The sequence below is a fragment of the Hyperoodon ampullatus genome, assembly GCF_949752795.1.
Source record: "Hyperoodon ampullatus genome assembly, chromosome: 15".
NCBI classification, from domain to species: Eukaryota; Metazoa; Chordata; class Mammalia; order Artiodactyla; family Ziphiidae; genus Hyperoodon; species Hyperoodon ampullatus.
The window spans coordinates 58,313,511-58,334,975 of record NC_136928.1 but is presented as its reverse complement, the minus strand read 5'-3'; the positions used below and the strand labels follow the sequence as shown (position 1 = coordinate 58,334,975).

Here is a 21,465-nt window from a genome sequence, read left to right as displayed (position 1 = left end):
ATATCTCCAGAGATACAAGATGATAGCTTTTCATAGATAAATTTTTTTTTAATGATAAAATATTTATTTACCTGAAATGGCTTCTGGTAGATTTCTTCCATTGCAAGTCTGCCGTATTCTGTAAATAACTATTAAATCAAATTATTTAAAATAATGCCCCCGAAGAGGTTGAAAGAAGACCTCTGTAAAGCTATTCTATATCAGACGACTAGATGTCAGAGCCTTTAAAATCATTTGAAAGCCAAGCATTTAATTTTTTAAGACTGCATATACTTTACAATTTCTTCTAGTTAAGAAGTCGTACATCTGTTTAAAACCATATAATGGTCAATCTTCTTACAATATTACAGGTTCTTGGTGTAAAGTCACAACAAAGTGGGAATTAAATTTTCAATACTTTGGCATATATTCTTTGAGACATACATACTTGCAAGTGTTGAAGATCATCTTCTTGAATATTTTGAGACAAATTATACACCTGTTAAAACAAATTTTTGTTTTTATTAGTGTTTTACTTTGAATACCCAGCCGTGTATAACTTTACTTGTGGAAACGAAGGCTATTTTACACCTGAGCACAAATGAATGACTCAGTCACTATCTTAACCAGTGGTTCATGAAAAGAATTTTCTTTTTTCTTGACAGTCAGGATAAAACATTAAGGGGGAAGCAGTGGTGGTAAACTATGTAAAAATCATGAATATACGCATATGGGGCCAAGAAGGCAGCAGACATTTAAAAAAAAAAAAGTATATTACATAGTAAGTTTCTTTAATGTTACAACATGATTTTTTTTTTTTTTAAGTGAAGAGTTTCCCCAACTACCCAACTGTTTTTCTAAGTCAATGAATGTGAAGGGCATAGTTCTCTTGGTTTGGCCAGAAAGTTCGTTCGGATTTTTCTCTGTAGGATGTTACAGAAACCCCAAACGAACTTTTTGGCCAACCCAATACAAAGATAAATTCCTCCCTGGAGCATTCATAGCATATAGTTTATGGTTTATTCAGTGGGTGCCTCAACTAACTTGACTCTAATATTACGGTTATCATTTTACTTAAGCAAACTCAGTCTAAATAACTTAACATGAAAATTTTACCAGACTGTGGTAGCTAAAACACACACACACACACACACACACACACACACACACACACACACACACACACACGCACTCTTCCACTTTCCAAGGCCCATACACCAGAGCTGATAACGGAAACTTAAGTACTCTCAAGAAACAGCAACTGGAGAAAAGATTCACTAGGTCCAATCCTTCTGAGTCAGGTCTTTAAAAGATGACCTAGACCACCAAAGGAGAAAAGTGGATGTCCACAGTGGTCACCTCTGCTAGGAAATAACTTATATCTAAGAAAATAGGGTTACTCCAAATATAGAACTATTTGTTCTAACAGCAAATAAGTGATAATCTACTTTAATCACTTGGAGGTCAAGAATATAAACAGCCGATATAGCCCGGCAAACCTAAAATGATATTCTCAGTTGACTAATTCCAAACAGGTTCTTAAAAAGTAATTAATGATGAGGTGATTAAACTCTAGATTTAAACTTAAAAACTGAAAGAATAACCAACCTATTCTCACCCATATGGGCCTTAGCTTTTAGAAAATAGGACCAGATCCCTTCATTGTCAGGGCCAGGTTGTAAATAGCAAACAGAAAAGAAGATTTGTTTATTGTAGATCATTAGTACTTAGCATATTGTGTTGTACTTAATAGATGCTCAGTAATTATTTTTTGAAAGAATAAATGACAAAGGGATCAATTTGTCATTGATCTATCAGCCAGATAACTTATGTAAGGAAGGAGAGAAATCTAGCCTCAAGAATCAGGAAAGAAGCAATAATAAAAACTAATTTTAGGGCCTCCCTGGTGGCGCAGTGGTTGGGAGTCCGCCTGCCGATGCAGGGGATACGGGTTCGTGTCCCGGTCTGGGAGGGTCCCATATGCCGCGGAGCGGCTGGGCCCGTGAGCCATGGCTGCTGAGCCTGCGCATCCGGAGCCTGTGCTCCGCAACGGGAGAGGCCACAACAGTGAGAGGCCCGCATACCACAAAAAAAAAAAAAAAAAAAAAAAAAAAAAAAAAAAACTAATTTTAGGGACTTCCCTGGTGGTCCAGTGGTTAAGACTCTGCACTCCTGGGACTGCCCTGGTGGCGCAGTGGTTAAGAATCCGCCTGCCAACGCAGGGGACACAGGTTTGAGCCTTGGTCCAGGAAGATCCCACATGCCACGGAGCAACTAAGCCTGTGTGCCACAACTACTGAGCCTGCGCTCTAGAGCCCGTGCTCTGCAACAAGAAGCCACCGCAATGAGAAGCCCGCGCACCACAATGAAGAATAGCCCCCACTCGCCGCAACTAGAGAAAAGCCCACGCACAGCAACACAGCCATACATACATACATACATACATATACATACATACATACATACGTACATAAATAAATAAAAAAAGACTCCGCGCTTCCAATGCACGCGGGCACGGGTTCCATCCCTGGCTGGGAAACTAAGATCCCATACGCCGCAAGGTGCGGCCTTAAAAAAGAAAAAAAAATTAATCTTCTTGATTATTTAGTTTACAAACCGCTTTCTTATGCATTATCTCATTTGGATCTCATTTCTGACTGCCCACAAAACCACATGTGAGATAGGCAAGATGGGCAAAATCTTTGTTTTATGATAAGAAAGTGGCTGAATGGCTTTACGTGTTTGTCCAAAACCAGTTCTCTTGCTATCATAAAGTTGAATAAACAAGAGAACACCATGGTATAAGTTTTAGGACAGAGAACTTATAATTTAATGCAAGCCACAGAGCCAGCTAATCTGAAGGGCTATAATGCGATAATATAAACACAAAGATGTGGCTTCTGCTTGCCTCAAGAAAATGGCAGTTGTGCTGCCCTGCAAGATCAGAGAAAAAGAGGTAGGACAAACTGAAAAAAAGAGACTCTGAGGGTCCCCAATAACATCACTTAGTTTGTAGTGACATATTCCCATCCCTATAATAAAAAGAAGCCACTTCTCTTTTATCTCATAATAATTCCAAAACTTGTTTCCACTCTGACAGCTAGATACACTTCAAACTGAGGAAGAAAGGAAATGGGAACTTTAATAGAAACTGGTCGTACATTCCAGATATTAATGGAAAGCACAAAAATTCCAAGACACTGTGACGGTATCACCAATAATCTACCATCCATAAGAAATATTTATCTCAGGAGAAGCACATACTTTTTAAAATATCTGCAAATATACATCTTGATACATCACCAGCTGGACCTAACCACCATACTTCAATAATTCATTTTTCAGCCAGAGAAGTATCAACCACAGATGAGCTCAGGAAACAGAAAGTAAAGAAATAAAAAATGACCTGTGGTGGTTTAATTCAGTGCAATTAGTCTAAATTATACAGAAAAGAGATGGCCTAGCCTGAAGAGACTAGAACTTGACAGAACCCAAACATAACTCTAGGGTACAGCGTAAGTGAAAAAAACAGAAAGGATTTTACCCCTTTCTAAATGAAACAGGTGCTCTAAGTCCTTAGTTTATTATATAAACATCATTAAGGTTTCCTAAATACGAATTATTATGCCTCTACCTCCATTAGTTCAAATAATCATGTACGAGTTGTCATACATATCGAGTAGAAAACTAAATTTAATTACTTGGTTTTGTTGTTTGTTTGTTTGGTTTAGCCAAAAAATAAAGAAACACTATATTTTACTGTATATGACTGAATTGAATTGAATTCAATATCAACTGAATATCCTTGAATTCAATTAAGGATAACATGCAATAATATATATTCCTTTAAAAAGAAAAAAGCATAGATGCTATGATGAAATACCAAAGGGATTGGCTATTGGTTCACTGCTTCCCTGGTAAGCACTAAAAGTATGAAATTTCACATTGTAAGCCAGAACAGCAAGCACAGAAATGTAAATGACCAATACTAAATGTAAATAGTTTCTCTAATTTTAATCTTTTTTTTTCCTTCAATCAAAAGGCATTTTGAGGAAGAGCAAAGGTATTAGGATTGTCTGACCTGACCATACCACAGCATCTCTGTATCTCACCTGGACAGAGCTAGTCATAGTGCTCAGAGCAAACACTGTTGCACAATCTTTGATAGTTGACTGGCTATCAAAGGCACCCTGGGTATCCATTAGCAGCACAGCCACCTAGGAATTTAAAAGTTTAAAATACTAAGTAAAAAATTCACCAATAGTGACTATAAAAGTCAAATATAAAATGGTTAATATCAAAATCAGTAATTAAGTCAAGAAAAGTCCTCTAACTTAAGTATCTCACATTTTGACATAATAAAATCCACATATGTTAAAGTTATCAAATATTAATAGTTCTGTGTTGTTTTGCTCAAGAAAGAATATGGAAGAAAAAAACAGTAAAAAACTATAAAGAGAATCTCACTTTTGTTCCATTAGGTCTGTCGATCACAAACACTTCATTCCAGACTTGTATGCCTGTTGTTTCTCTTTCGCAACCACCTCGCCATGTAAAGCCAGTCAATGGTTCATTGTTTCCACCAATCCAACTTTGAGAATCCTGTTAAAGTCAAGCATAAATAGAAAATAAAACACAAAAATAAGAACTCAAAAGGAATATAAGAAATCACCCACTCTTCACAACATTGTAAATCAACTACACTTCAATAAAAATTAAAAGAAATCATCCATTCATTTTATAGATGAGGAAGGTACATCCAGGGAGATAAAATATACTGTAACATTACACAAGTACTTACAAAAACAGTCCCAAATCCCATCTAGGGTGTTTTGGCTAAGAGAGATGTGGTCTTCCTCCAAACCTGAACCTTCTTGAATAGCTCACATTTTCATGCTCTAGGCTTCTAAATAAGTGGGGTCACACCCACTTCCCCCATTTTGGGAAGATTTCCTATGTTTAAAAATCATAAAAAAATAGATACTAGGGCTTCTCTGGTGGCACAGTGGTTGAGAGTCCGCCTGCCAATGCAGGGGACACGGGTTCATGCCCTGGTCCGGGAGGATCCCACATGCCGTGGAGTGGCTGGGCCCGTGAGCCATGGCCGCTGAGCCTGCGCATCCGGAGCCTGTGCTCTGCAATGGGAGAGGCCACAACAGTGAGAGGCCCGCGTACCACAAAAAAAAAAAAAAAAGATACTAGCTATTTTGATACCTCCTTGTACAAAACTAAGTTCCAGACAGAATGGCTGTCAAAACAGCGTTGCTCTCTTAGAATAGCTTATACTAAAATGTTTTCACACTGCCTTAATTTTCTCTTTAAAAAATATCAACTTTAAAAATAACCACAAGACTTGTTTGAAACCTGATTCAAACAATCCAGCTATAAAACTCTTTTTCGAAATCAAAAGGGAAATCTGAATCCAGACTGGGTATTATATTAGATGGTGTTAAGTTGGGATAAAGATGACTGCTTGGTGTGATAATGGTTTTGTGGTTGTATTAATAATAACAATAAAGTCCTTAACTGTTAAATATTCAAGTATTTATGGTGAAAGAATATGCTCAGCATTTGCTTTAAAATATTTCAGCAAAAAAAAAGAATAAAAGGGCAGAGAGAAAAACAGATGAAACAAGACCAGCAAACTGTTGATAGGTATACTGGGGTTCATTATACTCTACTATTTTGGGGGTATATTTAAATTTTTCCATAATAAAATGTTTTAACGTACCTCACAGGGCTAGACTGTTATAATTAAATATCATAAAATTATATAAAAGTTACTATACCATAAGGTAATTTATCTAGAAAATTAAATCTGGACTATAATAAATAACTTTGACATATATTAAGAGCCCTAGGGAATTCCCTGGTGGTACAGTGGTTAAGAATCTGCCTGCCAATGCAAGGGACACGGGTTTGAGCCCTGGTCTGGGAAGATCCCACATGCCGCGGAGCAACTAAGCCCATGTGCCACAACTACTGAGCCTGTGCTCTAGAGCCAGCGAGCCGCAACTTCTGAAGGCTGCACGCCTAGAGCCCGTGCTCCACAACAAGAGAAGCTACCGCAACGAGAAGCCCGTGCACCACAACGAAGAGTAGCCCCTGCTCGTCACAACTAGAGAAAGCCCACGCACAGCAACAAAGACCCAACACAGCTAAAAATAAATAAATAAATACGTTTTTAAGAAAAGAGCCCTATACTTTAAGTATACTTAAAGCCCATATACCATTTTCTCAAAGTACCTCCCCCCACAGGAAAAATTCCTTTGTTTCAGAAATACTTCTAATAAGCTTTACTATATAGTCCAAAACAGATATCAAAGTTCAAATTAGGGGTGGAAAAAAGATGGGTATGGTAGGCTCAATGAGGGATGAAGCAATTTATGAAAACGAGATACAAGGTGGGGGAAAAAAGTGTTGTCCAGACCATCACTACCTAATGTGAAGATCCGTCTTAAACTTCAAACCATCTATAATTATTATTATCCCAAAAAACTCCCATCCCCAGTAGGTTACCAATCCTATTAACTACAAAATTCTCTTGGATTCTCTTCTTCACTTTCAGTATCTTCAACTTTTGACCCTCATCCCTCTGTTGGTCACAAGGCTGCCTGCCACATGGCACAATTCTATTCACATTATATACTATGCACTTGTGCTTCAGGAGGCACCCTTACAGGGATTATGGTCTGCCCCTGGGCTATACTTTAGATGTCCCAAATAGCCTGGAACCTCCCTGTCGTACTCTTCAACCCATCCTTCCCATAGTCACTTAATTTTCTCAACAAGAAATGTAATCTTGCCACTGTCCTACTAAAAAGTCATCTGTGACTCCCCATTTATTTACAGGACCATCTAGAGACCTGCTGCATACAATCCACCTTTAACTTACTTTTTCTATCTCTGCTCCTGATAGTACTCATAAGTTCCCCCAACACACACACACACACACACACACACACACACACACACACACACACACACACACACCCCTCTTCCAGTTTCTACCACTCCAAAAAGGTCACTATTCCCAAATACGTATGTTGTTTAGCATCTCTATACCTTTGTTCCACCCGCTGTCTGCCTAGACTGAGCCAGCTGTCAAGAAACTCCCTCACTTTGTCACAGCTGTGACAAAGCGAGAGAGTGGCATGGACATATATACACTACCAAACGTAAAATAGATAGCTAGTGGGAAGCAGCCACATAGCACAGGGAGATCAGCTCCGTGCTTTGTGACCACCTAGAGGGGTGGGATAGGGAGGGTGGGAGGGAGGGAGATGCAAGAGGGAAGAGATATGGGAACATATGTATATGTATAACTGATTCACTTTGTTATAAAGCAGAAACTAACACACCATTGTAAAGCAATTATACTCCAATAAAGATGTAAAAAAAAAAAAAGAAAGAAACTCCGACTTTTGTGGACTCTTAAAGCATATTATCGACACTGAAGGTGGTTATCTTTAAATAGCTTTGTACTGCAGTTCTTGTGTGAATACGGAGAGCAAGGGCTGTAAACTCCATTTTTGTTTACAAAACTGTTCCTACCAAAGTGCCTTGCCCTATTCTAGGCTCTCACATGTGGCATCTCATTCCCCAACAATGTCAAAGTGGTATTTAATGAACTGATTATTTTTAAAAGGTCCAACCTACACAAGTAACTTAAAAGAATCTACCCTATTAGAGAAATGTTTTTATTCTACATCTTGTTTCCCTAACTCTCCTATGAGAATGTAAGTTCCATGAAGAAAGAAAGTTTTGTCTTTTTTTTCCTCTCAAAACATAGAATAGTACTCCCAGAAGAGAGAATAGTGTCTGGCTTGCAGTAGGCACTCAAAATATTTGCTCAATAAATAAATACATTAAAAATTTTAATTATTAAGCTTCAATGTGTTCCCTTTTGAGCATGTGTAAGAGATACCTAAGAAATATGATCCTTTTAGGGACTCCCCTGGTGGCGCAGTGGTTGGGAGTCCGCCTGCCAATGCAGGGGACACGGGTTCAAGCCCTGGTCCAGGAAGATCCCACATGCCTCAGAGCAACTAAGCCCGTGCACCACAACTAGCCCATGTGCAGCAGCAAAGACCCAATGCAGCCATACATATATACATAAATAAATAGGTTTACTAAAAAAAAAGAAATATGATCCTTTTAATTATTCCTAGAAACAATTACATGAACAAGAGAGTAAAAATAAATTTTAAAACATATAGATGACTGATATCATAGGCTAAGATGTTTGTTAACCTTACCCTCTCCAAAGAAACTTTAAAAAGAATTGGTGTCTCATTTAAAAAATCTATTGACTATATATCATCTCTTCTTAGTTTACCCTGTAATGGAAATGTTTACTAAACTGATTAGTCAATAAAAGGATGAAATAAAAGGTAAGTCAGAGAACCTAGATAATTAAAACCACTAAGTTTTGATATTTCAAAACATGAAATTAAGAAGTCTTGCTATTTCTCTAACATACTGAATACGGATAAATTTAACATATTCATATATACTCATTCAACAAATATTTATTGAATCCCTACCATGTGCCAGCCACTGTTTTAGGTTCTAGGGATACAGCAGTGAAAAAGAACAAACATTCCTGCCCTCGAGGAGCATTCTAATGAATTCTAGAAGCAGCCTTGCTGATAACAGATACTATTTGCTGACATAAGTTAGTAAAAGCAAACTTAAGAACTTGAAAAACGGTAATCTGACACCATTTACTACTGTAGGGACAAAAAAAGGCCTTAAAACTCGAAATTTCTAAAATGATCTTAATCCTCCAGTAAAATTAAAAAATCTTATTGAATAAATCTCAGTTGCAAAAGGCAATATGAAAACACCTGAACTTTAAATGTAGTCAAATATTATAGTGAATAAACATAAACCCTTGCCAAGAAGACTTACCAGTGTAATATAATTATCAACAATAAAGAACCCAGGCTTCCCTGGTGGCACAGTGGTTAAGAATCCACCTGCCAATGCAGGGGACACAGGTTCGAGCCCTGGTCCAGGAAGATCCCACATGCCGCACAGCAACTAAGCCCGTGAGCCACAACTACTGAACCCACGTGCTGCAACTACTGAAGCCTGTGCCCCTAGAGCCCGTGCTCTGCAACAAGGGAAGCCACCACAATGAGAAGCCTGCACACTGCAACAAAGAGTAGTCCCCACTCGCTGCAACTAGAGAAAGCCCACGTGCATCAACAAAGACAACGAAGACCCAACACAGACAAAAATAAAATAAATAAATTTTTTTAAAAATTTAAAAAAACAATAAAGAACCCCTACCTACTCTAAATAATAAGAAACAAATTCTTATTTCACCACAGGAAAGATAACATTCTCTTGCAACAAAGTGAAACAATAGCTGGTAAACTTGAAACACAGACTTGGTGGTCCAACCAAGGTCTATATGTATCAGACCATACACCCTGTTCCCAATCTTACTGACTCCAACAATGGGCAGGCCAGAAGAATAAAGGCCCATTCAAAAGCCATAGTAACTCATCACAGCGAGGAGAAAAAGGGACAAAAAGGATGAAATTAAAGACCCAAGTAACTATACAATAAAAGAGCAGATCCTTCCTAGTTATGAAGCATTCCCCATAAAAACATAACAGATGGGACTTCCCTGGTGGCGCAATGGTTAAGAATCCGCCTGCCAATGCAGGGGACACAGGTTCGAGTCCTGGTCTGGGAAGATCCCACATGCCGCGGAGCAACTAAGCCCGTGTGCCACAACTACTGAGTCTGCGCTCTAGAGCCCATGAGGCACAACTACTGAAGGTTGTGTGCCTAGAGCCCGTGCTCCGCAACAAGAGAAGCCACCACAATGAGGAGTCCGCACACCGCAACGAAGAGTAGCCCCCACTCGACACAGCTAGAGAAAGCCCGCACACAGCAACAAAGACCCAACACAGCCAAAAATTAAATAAATAAATTAAAAAAACATAACAGGGCTTCCCTGGTGGCGCAGTGGTTGAGAGTCCACCTGCTGATGCAGAGGAAAACGGATTAGTGCCCTGGTCCAGGAGGATCCCACATGCTGCGGAGCGGCTGGGCCCGTGAGCCATGGCCGCTGAGCCTGCGCATCCGGAGCCTGTGCTCCGCAACGGGAGAGGCCACAACAGTGAGAGGCCTGCGTACCGCAAAAAAAAAAAACAAAAAAAACCATAACAGATGAAAATCTTAATCTGTATAAAACTAGTACCTAATTCTGGAGATAGGTTATTAACATTAAACACACAAATCAGTGAATAGAATGAGTTAATATACACATTCTGACCACCAAACATAATTTACAGTTTTCATTTGAATAGGTAAGAATACTCTACAAGTCCTGGAACAAATTAAGCAACACTAGACTCTTAAAACAGTTTTAAAACTGTCTAACATCTTAACCACCCTCATGTCCAACTCCTTCCTTTTGTGGCTGGACAAACAGATGATATTATGACTGACCCAAGGCACTAGCTCAAACAAGGACAACTATATCAACTTAGGTACACACCAAAGAAGTGTAAATAACCTTTTTTTTAAGGTTCTGGTTAAAAGGTGACCTTGACCTGGAAGACATTATGCTAAGTAAAATAAGCCAGATACAAAATAACAAAATTGTGTGATTCTACTTATATGAGGTAACTAGAGTAGTCAAACTCATACAGAAAGTAGAAAAGTGGTTATCAGGGGCTGGAGGAAGGGGAGGAATGAGGAGTTTAATGTGTACAGAGTTTCAGTTTGGGAAGGAAAAAGTTCTGGAGATGCACTGGTGATGATGATTGTACAATAATATGAATATACTTAATGCCACTAAACTGTACACTTAAAAATGATTAAAATGGTAAATTCTGTTATGCATTTTTAACCAGTTTTTTTTTAAGTGTACTTGAGTGCTACTAGAACAGAAAGGCGAAACACCTCTAGTTATTAAATTAAGGTTTGGCATGGAGATTTGACTTCACAGTCTTCCACTGGACTTCCAGCCTCAGTGCTCCCATATATAAAGCTAATGTAAAAAGCACACCAGCCTCACAACAAGAAAAAAGCTCAATACGAAAATCAACAAACTTTCTTTCTTAGATCAGAGAATTGAGGTCACAGGGCAAACTGCGCACCAATATCTGAGAGACAGGCAAATACAAAGAATCACAAGCTGAGGTCAGTTACCAAGGAGCAGAAGCTGCTGGAGCAACTGGAAGAAACACTTAAATGGTAATTTGGACAAACTGCTGGAAGCTAAGAGTAGACTAGCCTGAGACCTAAGACCTCTCGTGGAGGTTCAGGCTTCATAGGCCCCCACTTTCTTGGGTTTTACCTCAAGGAGCTCCCTGAGGTTTTTTTTGTTTTGTTTTGTTTTTGCCATGGTGCACAGCTTGCAGGATCTTAGTTCCCTGACCAGGGATTGAACCTGGGCCACAGCGGTGAAAGCACTGAGTCCTAACCACTGGACTGCCAGGGAATTCCCTGCAACCATTTTCAAATACACTCAGGAAAGTAAGCACTGATAACAGTCCCCATTAACAAAGGCCTGCCCTCCAAGACAAACTACCTTATCAGAGCTTTATCTAAGCCTGGAAAGGGCAGTTCATCAACTCCAGCCCCTCTATCCTTCCTGTCTCAAGTAAGGGGAGAAAAAAAATTGTTAAGGCTAAGAAACACTTCTGAAGGTCACAGCCCAGGGACTCAGGCCCACTTACAAAACTGAGACTTAATCATAAAATGATATAGCTTTCCTCTCCCACACCTTACCACCACATCAACCAGGCTCCACTACAATGACAGTGGATTACAACTGAGAGAGCTGCAAGACACATTCTATTTAAGGAGTTCTCAGAGAAACCCATGGATAATGGGGGAGGGGGAGAAAACTGAAGTCTCTGGGACCTAAAGCAGCAGGAAACATTAAACACATCTCTGAGCTAGAGCTAGATTAACATAACACCTCACACTAAAAACTGAACTGTCAGTTCCTATTTTGATATTTCATGCCTGACTTTCAACAAAAAAATTACAAGCCATGCCAAGAGGTAAGGAAAAACAGACTGACGAGACAAAGCAACCATCAGAACCAAACTTAGATATGATGCAGATTTTGAAATATGAGGTAGTAAATTTAAAATAACTAGGATTAATATCTTAAGGGCTTTAATGAGAAAAGTAGAAAATGTGCAAAAACAAGTAATGTAGGCAGAGAGATGGAAACTCAAAGAATTAAAAGAAAATGCTAGATATAAAAAACACTGTAATAGAAATAAAGAATACCTTTAATATACTTATCCACAGACTGGACACAATAGAAACTTCCCAAATTGAAATGCATAGACAAAAAAGGATAAGAATAACAGAACAGACCACTCAAGGACTGTGGGACAATTGCAAAAGGTGTAATATAGGTGTGATGGAAATACCAGAAGGAGAAGGGAGAAAAGCGTAAAAGAAACATCAGAAGTAATAATGGCTGAGAATTTTCTAAAATTAATGACAGATACTAAAAAACAGATCCAATAAAGTCAGAGAACACCAAATAGGATAAATACCAAAAGATCTATACCAGACATATCACAGTCTAACTGCAAAATAACAAAGACAAAAAGGAAATCCTGAAAGAAAACAGAGACAAAAAACACTTTACCTGTAGAGGAACAAGGAAGGATAAGAATCACTTTGGACTTCTCACACACAAACAGGAAGAGAATAGAGTGAAATATTTCAAGTGCTGAAAGAAAAAAGCCACCAACCTAGAATTCTGTATCCAGCAAAGTTATCCTACAAAAGTGAAGGAGAAATAGTCTTCCTTAGACAAAAACTGAGGAAGACTGTCACCAGTACACCTGCCTTGAAAGAAATGTTAAAAGTTCTTCCAAGGGAAAGAAAATAATATAGGTCAGAAACTCAGATATATATATAAAAGAATGTCAAAGAAAGACAAGAAAGTAAATCTTTTATTCTTCTTTCTCTTAATTCATCTAATAGACAACTATGTGTATGAAGTGCTAATAGCAACAATGTATTGGGTGATTATGGTACATAACACAGAGGATATTAACAACATCATAAGACATAGGAGGGAGGCATTGGGAATACTCTGTCATAATGTACCTGCTCTACCCCATGAAACAGTATAGTAATATTCTAAAGCAGACTAAGACTAGTTGTAAATGTATATTGCAAACTCCAGGAAACCAGTTTTTTTTTTAATGTTTAAAGAAGTATAATAGATATACTAAGAAAGAACAGAATGTAGGATCATATAAAATAGTCAATTAAAGCTAGAGAAGGCAGAAAAAAATAAAAAAGAACAAACAAGTACAACAAATAGAAAATTACAAACATAAGAAATAACAATCCAATCCTATCAAAAATCACTTTAGATGTGCATGATTGAAATAAACCAATTAAATGACAGAAACTGTCACTGTGGATTAAAAAAAAAGACCCAAATATTTGTTGTCCACAAAAAAACCAGTTTAAACATAAAGAAAAGGAATGGAGGAAGATATACCACACTGACACTATTCAAACAATAGCTGGAGTAGCTATACTAATTTCCGACCGAGCTGACTTAAGGACAAGGAAATTATCAGGATGAAGAGTGGTATTACATAATAATAAAGGGGTCCAGAAAAACTTAACAGTTATCTTTAATGTGTATGCACTTAACAAAGCATCAAAATACGTGAGGCAAGAACTGAACTGCAAGAAGAAACAAGACAAATCCACTATTATACTTGGAGACTTCAACACCCCTCAGTCAGTAATTGACAGACCCAGAAGACAGAATATCAGTAAGGATATAGTTGAACTGAACAGCACCAACAATCAAGTGGATCTAATTGACATTATATTGGGTTGGCCAAAAGGTTCATTTGGTTTTTTCCATAAGATGGCTCTAGTAGTGCTTAGTTGTCTTTAACTTCATTCGAAACAATTTTGTTAGACTGTATTGTGACAGCTGTCATACCAGCATGCCTTTAAAAAAAAACTTATCAAAGTTGGTGAATTTTTGTGTAGCCATTTTAATACTGAAGATGGAAGAAAAAAAGCCACATTTTTGGCATATTATGCTTTATTATTTCAAGAAACGTAAAAATGCAACTGAAACGCAAAAAGATTTGTGCAGTGTATGGAGAAGGTGCTGTGACTGATCTGACGTGTCAAAAGTGGTTTGCAAAGTTTCGTACTGGAGATTTCTCTCTGGACGATGCTCCACGTTCGGGTAGACCAGCTGAAGTTGACAGTGATCAAATTGAGACATTAATTGAGAACCATCAACGTTATACCACACGGGAGATAGCCGACATACTCAAAATATCCAAATCAAGCAATGAAAATCATTTGCACCACCTTAGTTATGTTCATCTCTTTGATGTTTAGGTTCCACATAAGTTAAGCAAAAAAAAACCTTCTTGACCATATTTCTGACGTGATTCTCTACTTAAATATAAGGAAAATGTTCCGTTTTTAAAACAAATTGTGACAGGTGATGAAAAGTGGATACTGTTCAATAATGTGGAACAGAAGAGATTGTGGGGCAAGTGAAATGAACCACCACCAACCACACCAAACACCATTCTTCATCCAAAGAAGGTGATGTTGTGTATATGGTGGGATTGGAAGGGAGTCCTCTATTATGAGCTCCTTCCGGAAAACCAAACGAAAATTCCAAAAAGTACTGACCAAATGAAAGCAGCACTCGACGAAAAGCATCCAGAATTAGTCAACAGAAAATACATACTTTTCCATCAGGATAACGCAAGACCGCATGTTTCTTTGATGACCAGGCAAAAACTGTTACAGCTTGGCTGGGAGGTTCTGATTCATCTGCCGTATTCACCAGACATTGCACCTTCGGATTTCCATTTATTTTGGTCTTTACAAAATTCTCTTAATGGAAAAAATTTCAATTCCCTGGAAGACTGTAAAAGGCACCTGGAACAGTTCTTTGCTCAAAAAGATAAAAAGTTTTGGGTGGATGGAACTGTGAAGTTGCCTGGAAAATGGCAGAAGGTAGTGGAACAAAACGGGGAATACGCTGTTCAATAAAGTTCTTGGTGAAAATGAAAAATGTGTCTTTTATTTTTACTTAAAAACCGAAGGAACTTTTTGGCCAACCCAATAGACTCCTTCATCCAACAACAACAGAATACACATTCCTCTCAAACTCATACAGAACATTCCCCAAAATAGGACATATACTGGGCCTTAAAACACACCTTAAAATAAATTTTAAAGAACAGATCATACAAAGTATGCTCTCAGACCACAACTGAATTAAACTAGAAACCAGTAATAGAAACATAGCTGGAAAACCCCATAATACTTGAAGTTTACACAACACACTTCTAAATAACACACGGATCAAAAAAATCTCAACAGAAATTTAAAAATATTTTGAACTAAATGAAAATGAAAATACAACCCATGAAAATACGTAAAATGCAGTGAAAGCAATAGTTAGAGGAGAATTTATAGCATTGGGTGCATATATTAGGAAAAAAGATCGAAAATCAATCATTTAAACTTCCACCTTAGGAAACTAGAAGAGTAATATAACCTAAAGAAGCAGAATAAAAATACAGCAGACACCAATAAAGCTGAACACAAGAAAATAGCATAACAACACAACAGGGAAAAAAATTAATGGAACCAAAGCTGGTCCTTCGAAAAGATCAATAAAATTGATTTGACAGAGAAAAGACAAATAATAATATCAGAAATCAAAGAGGAAATATCAGAAATCAAAACTACTAATTTCATGGACATTAGAAAGATAGTAAAAGAATATTAAGAACAACTCTATGCCCAAAATTTTGATAACTTAGTTGAAATGGACCAATTATTTGAAAGACACAACCTACCAAACCCACACGAGAAAAAATAGATCTGAATAGACCTGTATTTACTAAAGAAATTTAATCAATAATTAATAACCTTCAAAAAAGAATGAACCAAATTCAGACAGTTTCACTTGTAAGTTCTACCAAACATTTAAGGAAGAAATGATACCAGTTCTCTCTAAGCTCTTGCAGGAAATAGAAGTAGAAGGAACACTTCCTAACTCATTCTATGAGACCAGTGTTATCTCAATACCAAAACCAAATAGAGACATAACAAGAAAGGAAAACTAAAGGTCAATATATCTCATGAACATAGATATAAAAATACTCAACAAAATATTAGCAAATTGAATCCAACATTGTATAAAAAGAATTATACACCATAACTAACTATTCCAGGGACACAAGGTTAACTCAACATTCAAAAAATTAATAATGTGATCCATCACATCAACAGGCTAAAGAAAAATCATATGATCACATCAATAGATGCAGAAAAAGCATTTAACAAAATCCAACATCCATTCATGATTAAGAAAATAAAAACCCTCTCAGCATGCTAGAAACAGAACTTCCTGAACTTGATTGAAAAACATATACAAAAATATTCTACAGCTAACAACATACATAGTGTGAAAACCTAGATGCCTCTCCCTAAAGATTAGGAAAGAGATAAGGATATTTGCTCTTATCACTTTGTACTCAACATTGTACTGGAGACTCTAGCCAGGACAATTAGCTAAGAAAGAGAGAGATAAGAGGTACTCAGATTGGAAAGGAAAAAGGAAAACTGTATTTACAGGTGACATGATCTTATATATAGAAAACATTAAAAAGTCCACTAAAAAACTATTGGAACAGGAACTTCCTTGGAGTGCAGTGGTTAAGAATCTGCCTGCCAATGCACGGACACAGGTTTGAGCCCTGGTCGAGGACGATCCCACATGCCGCGGAGCAACTAAGCCCGTGTGCCTAGAGCCCGTGCTCTGCAACAAGAGAAGCCACCGCAATGAGAAACCCGCGCACCGCAACAAAGAGTAGCCCCTGCTCGAGGCAACTAGAGAAAGCCCATGCACAGCAATGAAGACAAAACGCAGCCATAAATAAATAAATAAATAAATTTAAATAAATAAATAAATAAATAAAAATTGTTCACTTAAAATGATTAAAAAAACACTACTGGAATGAATAAATGAGTTGAACAAGGTTGCAGGATACAAGATCAATACAAAACAATCAACTGTGTTTCTGTAAACTTGCAACAAACAATCTGAAAATGAAATTAAGAAAACAATTCTGTTTATAACATCAACAAAAAATGAATAAATTTAACAAAAGAAGTGTAAAACATACTCTGCAAACTACAAAACATTTTTGGAAGAAATGAAAGAAGATCCACATAAATGGAAAAACATCCCATGTTCAAAGATTGAAATGCTTAATATTAAGATGGCAACACTACCCAAACTGACCTTTTAGATTCAATCCAATCACCAACAGAATCCCAGCTAACCTCCCATAGAAACTGACAGACTAAGTCCAAAAATCATATGGAATTGTAAGGGACCTAGAACAGACAATCTTGAAAAAAGAACAAAATAAGAGAACTCATTTCCTGTTCTGAAAACTTACTACAAAGCAAAGGTAATCAAGACAGTCTAGTACTGGCATGAGAACAGACATACAGACCAATGCAACAGAACTGAGAGTTCAGAAATAAAGCCACATGTCTATGGCCAACTAGCTGTCAACAAGGGTGCCAAGACCATTCAATGGGGAAAGAATAGCCTTTCCAACAAATGGTGCTGGGACAACTGGATAGGCACATACAAAAAAAAAATGAAGCTGAACCCTTACCTCATACCATTATCATTCATTATTATATATTAATGTATTATATATAATTAGTGAATATATGTTATATTAACATATTCATAGAATTATAGCATTATTCATAAGCCAAAAGGTGGAAACAACCCAAATGCCCACTAACGATGAATGGATAAATAAAATGTGATATATGTATACAACAGAATATTATTCAGTCTTGGGCTTCCTGGTGGCACAGTGGTTAAGAATCCACCTGCCAATGCAGGGGACACGGGTTCGAGCCCTGGTCTGGGAAGATCCCACATGCCACAGAGCAACTAAGCCCATGTGCCACAACTACTGAGCCTGTGCTCTAGAGCCCGTGAGCCACAACTACTGAGCCCATGTGCCACAAGTACTGAAGCCCACGTGCCTAGAGCCCATGCTCCACAAGAGGAGCCACTGCAATGAGAAGCCCACGCACCACAACAAAGAGTAGCCCCCACTCGCCACAACTAGAGAAAGCCCACACGCAGCAATGAAGACCCAACGCAGCCAAAAATAAATAAATAAAATAAATAAATTTATTTTAAAAATAAATAACCGATTAATTCCAACATGACATGAAGGAATTTTATTCTAGAAAAACTTGTAATTCACTTCTCAAGTTTACAAAAGACTGATTTCTTTCCTTCTATATTTCAAGCAAAAACAACCTATTTTCATAATACAACTAGCAGCTTAAAAAAAAAAAACTGTGTAGGAAGCTATTTACTTTGCAAGAAAATGAGACCTAAAAATCAGAACTTCCCCTGTAATTTGGAAATGTTTGGTAACAATCTCAGAATATTCTTGGTTTTAAGAACTTAGCTACTGAAGTTTTTGTTTTTATCCAACAGAAAAGAGCTCACATTCAGCTTTGTTATGATTCCTTTACTAACTAATCAAAATTAAAACACATAACTATTTCTAAATCATGAAGTAAAATATTTACATTTGGCTCCTTTGGTGAACTGCTTTACATAAATTGACTCAGGTCAATACCGAAGACATACGAAATCAGTACAGTAGGTCCTCCTGATGTGAAACCCACAGATACAGTGGGCTGACTGTACTACACCATTTTATATAAGGAACCTGGACATCCAGGGATTTTGGCATCCACTGGAGGTCTTGGAATCAATACCCACCCCAATCCTACCCCCACTCTGGGATAGCTAGGGACGACTGTATAAAGCCACTGTTCATCTCCTACCTTCTTCAACTACCATCCCATCTTTGCAGGCATATAGGTTAATGAAATATTCCAAAACTATCCCACTGGTTTTTCTCCTTTACTTTCATCTCCTAGGAAAAGCATGACCCACCACTAAGTCAGTATAAGTAGAAGCCTGTTATTCCTCCAAATCAAACACTGTTTAATGTGATTTTCAATTGACAGAATAAGATTATCTACATCAGGAATCCTATATGGAAACCTTATGAATGAAAATTAATAAAGACATTTAGCTTAGAAACCACTAACTAGGTGTGTAGCCTCAGGTCCTCCTTAATATTCTGTGGCTTCAGTATCTTACCCACAAAGGAGGAAATTCTATTAGTTCAGAGATTACAAATATATGACACGTGTGGGCTGCTACCCCCCCTCTGAACAGCCACTACTAATTGATAAGAGATCAAATAAGAAATGGCACCTGGGCTTCCCTGGTGGCACAGTGGTTGAGAGTCCGCCTGCCGATGCAGGGGACACAGGTTCGTGCCCCGGTCCGGGAAGATCCCACATCCCGCGGAGCGGCTGGGACCGTGAGCCATGGCCGCTGAGCCTGCGCGTCCGGAGCCTGTGCTCCGCAACGGGAGAGGCCACAACAGTGAGAGGCCCGCGTACAGCAAAAAAAAAAAAAAAAAAAAAAAAGAAAAAGAAATGGTACCTAAGGTGAAACTTGCTAGACAAGTGATCTAAGCTTCCTTCCCCTTCTAACATTCTGTCTGTGACCTACTTGGAATCAAATACATTTGCAGTGAACAGCTCAGACACAGATAGAAACAATATACACAAGCTAACTTGAGGAGTTAGAGCCTCAAAATACAGAAATTCTTTATCATCTTTAAACGTACAGACTTTATTTTTTTAAAGAATAAGTCACTATTTATACATTTCTCTATTTCAGATGTAAAATTCTGGAAAATAATCAAGTCTAAGTGGAAAAACCTTAAAATACTATATCTTTCTCAATTTCCAACTTGTGTAAAATAGTGTTCTTTATCATGAACTACATTCTTGATACTCAGGCATGCTTGAACATGCCTGAAGAGATCCCTATGGAAAGAATATTGAAAAGCTTCCTGAAAATCAACTAGGAATGTTTGCCTTATGACTTATCTCAAGTAGGATGCATGTCCAGTTACAGATTTACACAGAACTTGTAAAGGTGAACACCCTGACAGACATTTAGACAATTATATAATTTTGTCAAAGTGTTATTTCTAGCACCTTCATGTGGCCTTCTGAATGTCTAAAGCCTCCTCCTATAAAGACCTTCCCCCTAAGTGCTCCACTACAAATTTCCAATTCCTCCTTCTTGGTTCCTATCAAACTCTCATTCCCTCAGCCCAACTTTCAACTGTTAGAAAACTACTCTGACTCCAGCGGAAAAAAAAATTTTTTTTTTTTTTTGCTTTTTTTCAGGGGAGAAAGTCAAAGTCAGGGAGGGGGAGGGAAATAATTGTCTGGTACCATCAAAAAGTGAAAATGTGTAGAGAAAGGGTGACTCATCAGTCAAAATAGAAAATAAGTTCTTACTATGGACCAATTACCGTGCCAGGCATGGGAGATATGGTAATCAAGTTAAGGCCCACTCCTGACAGTAAACTAGCCAGGAAAAATAAGTAACTAAAGTAGTATCAATGAAACATAGGACCTGTGCCATATGGTCATAACACAGTCTTAGAAACCAAGGAAGGCTTCCTACGAAAAAAGATTAGCCAACAGTACAGCAACATTTGACAGATAACACGACATACTCGAGGAACTGCAAAAACTATAGTATACCTGACATACAGAGACAAGGGATGAGACTCAGAGATCATGGAAGACCATGGAAGTCACTTTAAGGAACTGAACTTTATCTCAAAAAGTAAGTCTCTGAAGGAGACTTATTTGAGGAGCATAAGTATACCTTTACAGAAGTCTCTATCAGCCTACTTCACCCACTGTTGTAAAGGCGATTGAGAAGGGGAAGGTGTGAGGAAATAACAAAAAGCGAGAGACTGAACAGTGCTTCAGAGACTTTAGAGTATACTCAGACATCTTAGGTTAGAGCTACAATGCTTGGAACACAGGTGCTCAATCATATGCCTCAATATGTACTACATGCAAAAAGGAATTACGGAGATGAAGAAGAATCAAGAGCTCAAACAAACTTACATTACTGTCTTAACTGAGAAGTCTTATCAAGAACTGTATTTTCGTAAAATTAAAGATACAGCTCTTACTGTTTTTTGTCTATTATTTTTAAACAGTATTGGTTGGTAATTTTTGTTTTTAACTCAGTTCAATTTAAAAGACACTATTCACCTTGTTATACATATATCTAAGCATGAAGTCCAGTAGAAATGATTTCCCTTTACGAAAAGCTCCTGCCACGGATACCACTACTATGTTAAGATCTCGTATGTGCTCCTGTAGCAATATCTGCTCCAAAGCTTCTTCATCAAGCTCAAAGTTATGGTCATCTTCATGTGCAAGAACAATCTGTACTGGACATGGTTTCTTCATAACCTCATCAGAGTTTACTAGGTCATCATCTTCATAATTCTCACCTAGAGTTAAAAA

General features: G+C 37.7%; 1 protein-coding gene across 4 annotated transcripts in view; it reads right to left on the bottom strand.

The window, feature by feature from the left end:
* The window catches only part of ATL2 (atlastin GTPase 2), a gene marked incomplete at both ends in the record, with an annotated part of 57,068 nt that overhangs the window by 10,858 nt on the left and 24,745 nt on the right, over nucleotides 1-21,465 (bottom strand). For all 4 annotated transcript variants that reach the window (XM_079720853.1, XM_079720852.1, XM_079720855.1 and 1 more), the window contains 5 exons: nucleotides 72-128; nucleotides 428-478; nucleotides 4,092-4,196; nucleotides 4,447-4,581; nucleotides 21,208-21,452. In XM_079720853.1, coding sequence (XP_079576979.1) covers nucleotides 72-128; nucleotides 428-478; nucleotides 4,092-4,196; nucleotides 4,447-4,581; nucleotides 21,208-21,452 — 593 coding nt within the window. The remainder of the gene's footprint in view (nucleotides 1-71; nucleotides 129-427; nucleotides 479-4,091; nucleotides 4,197-4,446; nucleotides 4,582-21,207; nucleotides 21,453-21,465) is intronic.